This window comes from Sprattus sprattus, assembly GCF_963457725.1.
Source record: "Sprattus sprattus genome assembly, chromosome: 2".
NCBI classification, from domain to species: Eukaryota; Metazoa; Chordata; class Actinopteri; order Clupeiformes; family Clupeidae; genus Sprattus; species Sprattus sprattus.
Genome location: NC_137921.1, coordinates 68,284,142 through 68,291,641, shown reverse-complemented (window position 1 = coordinate 68,291,641; position 7,500 = coordinate 68,284,142). Strand labels below are relative to the sequence as shown.

The 7,500-nt window shown below is 47.3% G+C and overlaps 1 protein-coding gene across 1 annotated transcript in view; it reads left to right on the top strand.

The window, feature by feature from the left end:
- The window catches only part of jag2b (jagged canonical Notch ligand 2b), a gene marked incomplete at its 3' end in the record, with an annotated part of 65,979 nt that overhangs the window by 39,204 nt on the left and 19,275 nt on the right, over positions 1-7,500 (top strand). The window contains exons 9-12 of the mRNA XM_080860381.1: positions 459-572; positions 2,074-2,187; positions 2,961-3,007; positions 5,524-5,700. Coding sequence (XP_080716507.1) covers positions 459-572; positions 2,074-2,187; positions 2,961-3,007; positions 5,524-5,700 — 452 coding nt within the window. The remainder of the gene's footprint in view (positions 1-458; positions 573-2,073; positions 2,188-2,960; positions 3,008-5,523; positions 5,701-7,500) is intronic.

Below are 7,500 nucleotides of genomic sequence, written 5' to 3'. Positions count from 1 at the left end.
CCCACTCTGTCCCCTAAATCTCTCTCTCGCTCTCTCTCTCTCTCTCTCTCTCTCTCTCTCTCTATTTCTTTCTTCTCTCTCTCTCTCTCTCTGGTGGCTGTAGGCAGACCCAGCCACAGGCCAGCTGGATGCGCAGTGGTTCCAAGTAAATGCTTTCAGTCGCAGCGTTTGGTGCAATGAGCTCAACCTCCATAAATGAACTATTGAGTGTCTGTGACCTTGTGCGTGAGTGTGTGTGCGTGAGTGAGTGGGTGGGTGGGTGGGTGTGTGTTTAATGTGTGAGTATCTTCTGTGTTGTGTGTCATGTGTTGTGAGTGAGTGGGTGGGTGTGTGTGTGTTTAATGTGTGTGACTATCTTCTGTGTTGTGTGTCATGTGTTGTGTTGTGTGTGTGTGTGTGTGTGTGTGTGTGTGTGTGTGTTGGACATCTGTCTTTAAACACTGTGCTTTTCCTCACAGACATGGACGAGTGTGCCTCCACCCCTTGTGGCCAGGGTGGCACCTGCATCGATCTGGAGGACGGCTTTGAGTGTCTTTGCCCTCCGCAGTGGACAGGGACGACCTGCCAGATCGGTAAGATAGATGCTCGAATCACCTCAACTCCTCTCCAGTCTTATCAGTAATGCATGCTCTCAGATAGAATGCATCCCAATCGAATTGCAGTGACCAACCAAGGCATCCAGTGGTGTATGTGATAGAAAACTCGGGTTTTTGAGTTTACATTAATCAGCATTGCATCTGAATGTGTTTTGAGACTGAAACATTGGACGCATTTTGAATCTCGTTGGAGAAATCTTGTATTTTTGCCATTTGTGTGTGTGTGTGTGTGTGTTTGAGTGTTTCTGTGTAACCAACCAAAAGACAACACAGGTTGTCCTCATCAGCCATTAAACGAGTATTTGAGGGGTCGGGGGAAGTGGTGTTGGGGGTTGAACAGCTACTATATGCAACCCGATCCAGCTGATTGCATGCAACTCTATAAATAGGCAGCTACATAATGAACCAGCCAGGCAAATACCCTATTGACCTTTGACCTTTCTTGCCTGAGCCCCAAAAGATGAGGCAGCTGAAAAAAAGTGCCACTTCTGTGCAATCGCTTCCATACATCTTTTGTTTTCTGTTTCGTTTCTGGTCTTTTTTTTATCCTCTTTTTTTTTGTGTGTTTTTTTTTTGTTTTGTTTGTTTCCACACATCAGGGGACGTTTGGGATGCTAGAGGAGGCGGTTTTTTCTTTGTTGTTTTTTTGTTGTTTTTACCGCGATGCAGGCAAACAAGCGCCGGCAACCCGACCCGCTCCTGAAGGGTGTAGGTGGCGTGTGAGGGGGGGGGGGGAGGTGGTGGTGGTGGTGGGGGCTTGGCTTTCGGGCCGAACCCTAGCCCCCGGCTTGTGTTTCGGGGCCACTGTGGCCCGCTCCCCGCATTGGGTTTCACCAGGGATGTGTGTGTGTGTGTGTGTGTGTGTGTGTGTGTGTGTGTGTGTGTGTGTGTGTGTGTGTGTGTGTGTGTGTTTGTGTGTTGGGATGCTTGGCGGGGGCCCACGCTAAATAATTAACGGGGCTCCCGTAGAGTGGGTGTCTCTTTAGCGGGAGGGAAAAGGCGGCTGAGGGGGTGTTGAACCGGGTGGGTTGCCTGCGAGGTGGGGGGGGGGGTGGGGGGGGGGGGGGGGGGGTGGGGTGGGGTGGGGTGGGGTGGGGTTTGGCCGTCAGCTAGGAGCGACCCAATGGATGGTATCAGGTTAGGACGCATGCCACGGTGAGTAGTAGAGGGGGGCGTGATGGAGAGAACACAAAAAGAGAGAGGAAAGAAAAGGTGCAATTACAGAATTAGAGTCTTGACTCTGTCAACTGATCGCAAGTTTTCCAAGTGTGCTTGTCCTCCGGTGGCGGGGCTTAAAAAGCTGGCTTCTCCGATCTCATTCTCCCTCTCTTCCTCTCTCTCCCCCTCTCTTTCTCTCACTCACTCATTCTCTCTCTCTCTATCCCTTCCCCTCTCTCTCTCTCTCTCTCTCCCTCCCCCTCCGGCTCGTGTTTCCTCTCCTCCTCTCCTCTCCTCTCCTCTCTCCTCGACTCTACAGATGCAAATGAGTGTTTGGGGAAGCCTTGCATAAACGCTTACTCTTGCAAAAACCTAATAGGCGGATATCACTGTGACTGCTATAAAGGATGGGCCGGAAAAAACTGTGACCTCAGTTAGTATGCCTTCATATTGTCCCACCCCCCCCATCCCCCCACCCCCAGCCTTCCTCTGTTACGCACACCTCTCAAGCTTCACTCTATCCTTCACTTTCTTCCCTGGGGGGGGTCAGCTGTTCGGAACCCCAACCAGCCCCACACACACAAGCTTCAGTCTGTCCATCACTTTCCTCCCTGTTTCTGTCAGTTCAAGTCTCCCTCCTTCACTGAGCCATTGTGGGGGTCACCTGTTCGGAACCCCAAACACAAACACAAACACAAACACAAACACAAACACAAACACACACACACAAACACACACACAAACACACACACAAACACACACACAAACACACACACAAACACACACACAAACACACACACAAACACACACACAAACACACACACACACTCACACACAAACACACACACACACTCACACACACACACACACACACACACACACACACACACACACGCATACACACACTACTTTTTTTTCTCCTGTAGGGTCATCAGAGTTTGTCACAGTACTCCTCTTCTGTTGCATGCTGGAAAGCCGGTCTCAACCGCACTGTTAAGCGCCTCTCCGTTGTGCGCGTGTGTGTGTGTGTTCTCCTAACCTCTTGTGATGCATGAACTCACTCACTCACTCACTCACTCCCTCTCTGCTTAACACCATCTGATTTAAGGACTGCTTGGGTGCACGTCACAACAAATAACCCCAATATGTTTGTTCTGCCTGTTGTCATAGCCAAAAGGCTAAATGAGACTTTTTCTTCCATCACAGATTTGAATGGGTGCAGTGGACAGTGTCAGAATGGAGGAACATGCAAGGTGAGCTTCCCTCGTTGTTTTTAGAAACCTTATACTTGTATGAGATTCTTTGGAATGAAAAGTGCATTAAAAATAAAATGAATTATTATTATTATTATTATTATTATACTTGTAGTGAAGGGATTCAGCAGATGCTTTTGTCCAAAGAGACTTACAAAAGCATTAGATACATTTTTTTTTTTTTACGGTAAATACAAGAAAATTCATGCCAAATACCGAAACTATGAATATATTCATTTTATTTTATATTTATTAAACAAATGAAGTAATTAGAGAAATACGGTTTTAAAAAGGGGCCTTTTTGAACGTGCTAAGGCAGTTGCTGGAATGGACAGCACTAGGCAGGTTATTCCACCACAGAAGTACCTTAGTACCTAGTCAGAGTAATAATAATAATAATAATACATTTTATTTGTATTGCACTTTACATCATACAGATCTCAAAGTGCTACATATTCACATAAAAACAACAACAATGAACATAATTAGCAGAAAGCTTTTGAAAAAAAGATAAGTTTTTAGGCCTTTTTTAAAAACGTCAGTAGACTGTGGGTCCCTGAGAGTAGTGAAGATCAGAAGAGCGACGTGTCCGAGATGGGGAATAGAGCTGAATAGAGCTGAATCGTGGCATTAGAATAGGCTGGTGCTGATCCGAGATGGGGAATAGAGCTGAATCATGGCATTAGAATAGGCTGGTGCTGATGAGAGATGGGGAATAGAGCTGAATCATGGCATTAGAATAGGCTGGTGCTGATCCGAGATGGGGAATAGAGCTGAATCATGGCATTAGAATAGGCTGGTGCTGATGAGAGATGGGGAATAGAGCTGAATCATGGCATTAGAATAGGCTGGTGCTGATGAGAGATGGGGAATAGAGCTGAATCATGGCATTAGAATAGGCTGGTGCTGATCCGAGATGGGGAATAGAGCTGAATCATGGCATTAGAATAGGCTGGTGCTGATCCGAGATGGGGAATAGAGCTGAATCATGGCATTAGAATAGGCTGATGCTGATCCGAGATGGGGAATAGAGCTGAATCGTGGCGTTAGAATAGGCTTGTGCTGATCCGGTGGCCCTCCTGTTGGTTAGAGTGATTCTAGCAGGTCTAACAGGCAGCCAGTGAAGGGTGACTTACAGAGAGAAGTTGCCTGTGTCCTCTTTGGCTGATGAGATGCCAAACACCACCACTGCGCTCTGGATCATCTGCAACAGTCTCACTACACATGCAGGCGCTACCATTAGCATTGCTTTGCAATAGTCGAGTTTAGAGATAACCAAGGGCCTGTAGTGGAGCATTCTGAGGGAGATACGCTCTAAACCTTTAATAACCAGGGCCTGTAGTGGAGCATTCTGAGGGAGATACGCTCTAAACCTTTAATAACCAGGGCCTGTAGTGGAGCATTCTGAGGGAGATACGCTCTAAACCTTTAATAACCAGGGCCTGTAGTGGAGCATTCTGAGGGAGATACGCTCTAAAACCTTTAATAACCAGGGCCTGTAGTGGAGCATTCTGAGGGAGATACGCTCTAAACCTTTAATAACCAGGGCCTGTAGTGGAGCATTCTGAGGGAGATACGCTCTAAACCTTTAATAACCAGGGCCTGTAGTGGAGCATTCTGAGGGAGATACGCTCTAAACCTTTAATAACCAGGGCCTGTAGTGGAGAATTCTGAGGGAGATACGCTCTAAAACCTTTAATAACCAGGGCCTGTAGTGGAGCATTCTGAGGGAGATACGCTCTAAACCTTTAAAGGAGATAACTGCTGGCGGAGGTGGAAGTTTTAGGAGTTTCTTGAAAGTAGAAAATAGTTGTCTGTGCCATTGTTTGACCTTTTCTTGGTAGAATGCCCTTTTGGCAAACTGTGACTGTGGAAGAAAAGGCAGAAAACAGAAACTGATAGTTCTCATGATCATTGGCATCTCTGGATTTACGCCGTTTTCTCTCAGCAGCTCTTGGTTCCTTTATTCACGTATCTCTCTCTCTCTCTCTCTCTCTCTTTCTCTCTCTCTCTCTCTGTCTCTCTCTCTCTCTCTCCTCTCTCTCTCTCTCTCTCCTCTCTCTCTCTCTCTCCTCTCTCTCTGTCTCTCTCTGTCTCTCTCTGTCTCTCCCTATCTCTCTCTCTCTCTCTAATTCAAAACAAGCTTTATTGGCATGACCATAACGTTGTAAAGTATTGCCAAAGCATTTGGTTTGGATATACTGTATAAAAATGATAACATAAACAATACATATATAAGTGATTACATAAACAATACATATATAAGTGATTACATAAACAATACATATATAAGTGATTACATAAACAATACACATATAAGTGATTACATAAACAATACATACTAAGTGATTACATAAACAATACACATATCTATACACAGGATACATCAGAAGGGGAAAGGGAGAAGTGGGATCAATAATACATATTAATTATCATCAGGGGATTAACACAACAACAGACATGAACATACATGAATTTGATTCATTTATCAATTAAATTATCTCTCCCTCCTCCAGGAGTTGGCACGGGGGGCTCATGGGTGCCAGTGTCCGGCGGGCTTCGTGGGCACCCACTGTGAGATCCAGCGGAACAAGTGTGCCAGTGGGCCGTGTCAGAACGGCGGGCGCTGCCACGCGGTGCTCAGCGGCTTCGTGTGCGAATGCCAGCTAGAGTTCAGCGGCACACTCTGTGAGGTGAGTGTGTGTCGCCCCAATACACACACACACACACACACGCACACGCGCACACGCACACGCGCACGCGCACACGCACACGCACACGCACGCGCACGCACACGCACACACACACACAGAGACGCTGACATAATCGAGCTCATAGAAATGGAGAGAAAGTCAAATGTCTGGATGCTCGTCAGTTTTAGGGGTGTGTGTGTGTGTGTGTGTGTGTGTGTGTGTGTGTGTGTGTGTGTGTGTGTGTGTGTGTGTGACTGTGTGTGTGAGCAAAGTCCTGCGCTGCTCAGGGCTTTGATGTTTTATTGCAATGGGCACTGGTAAACTCTCACACACATCTTATACCCCTAAATGTTTTGATGGTTATGGAAAGACCGAATGTCTAACAAAACACACCGTCATCCCTCCCCATCATAGAACATACGTCCTGTTTGATGTTTGACATGTAACTCTCCATTGCTGAGAATAGGAATTTGGAATTGGGTATTGTTACGGGATGACTCTCTGCCGTGTGTGTGTGTGTATGTGTGTGTGTGTGTGTGTGTGTGATAAGCAGTCAGGTACCTCACCTACAGCCATCATGAACAGTGTGTGTGTGTGTGTGTGTGTGTGTGTGTGTGTGTCTGTTTTCCGTGTTCACACACAGTCATCACGGTGTTGTGGGCATGATGTAGATGGGGGTGCTTCAGGAAACATTAGGGAACGCTTGGCCAGATTCTGTTCTTTTCATGTTTTGTTTTTCTTTTTAATTCTTGACGGGAACTTGGAAAGTCTGCACTAGTGAAAGACATTAGGTGCAAAGGTTCATCAGAACGTGTGTTTGCCTGTCGAAAGTCGAGCTGCTCTAATGAGGACTTGGCGTGCCAATCTGACCAGATTTCAAGCTTTTGAACTGCGTGTGTGTGTGTGTGTGTGTGTGTGTGTGTGTGTGTGTGTGTGTGTGTGTGTGTGTGTGTGTGTGTGTGTGTGTGTGTGTGTGTGTGTGTGTGTGTGTGTGTGTGTGTGTGTGTGTGTGTGTGTGTGTGTGTGTGTGTGTGTGTGTGTGTGTGTGTGTGTGTGTGTGTGTGTGTGTTTAGGCTGATGCCTAAAGGAAAGGCTTTTGTTTTCTCGCAGTTTTCGCTAACATCATTACCAGCGAGTGCACCTGAACTGAACTGTTCCAGGCTCAGTCATAGTCACCAGCCCTTATCTTGGCAAGGCTGTTAGCAATCGAATAATATCCAAGTGGTTGCTAGCTACAAGCAGTACCGCCTGAACACTGACCCAGAATCTTCTGTTTTACAGTGAGGCAAGGTAACTGCTCAGGCTTAGTGTAGCGTTGGAATGGCATAGCGAAGCATAGTGCAGGGCTGGTCGAAATGCCGGTGAAGAGCCAGTGAACACCTCTGTAGAAAAGGGGGGGGGGGGGGCTAAAAATAAAAATGGGCTGTAGTGAATGAGGCGACGCTTATTTTGGTGTGCTGGCACGCTGCCTGTCGGTGGTACAACCCCCCCCGTCAGGGGAGGGGGGAGGAGGAGGAGGAGGGTGTTGGGGGAGAAGTTGTTTCTTTGCATTATGATCATGCCTGAAGTGCCATGGCTCGACCCCTTTAGACTCTGCTGCGGCTCTTTTGATTGGTGGGTGTCGGGTGGGGGCGTGGTGTGACACGGCTCGAGCCGCAGCAAGGCCTGCGCCAACCTTTCCAGCCAATACCGGAGCGCCACCCTAAAGCCAGACGGGCACTCCCGTGATCGATGGGAATGTTTTATTCAGGTTTTCTGTTGCTAGCCGCCCACTGATGCCAGAGCTCAGCTCTATTTCAC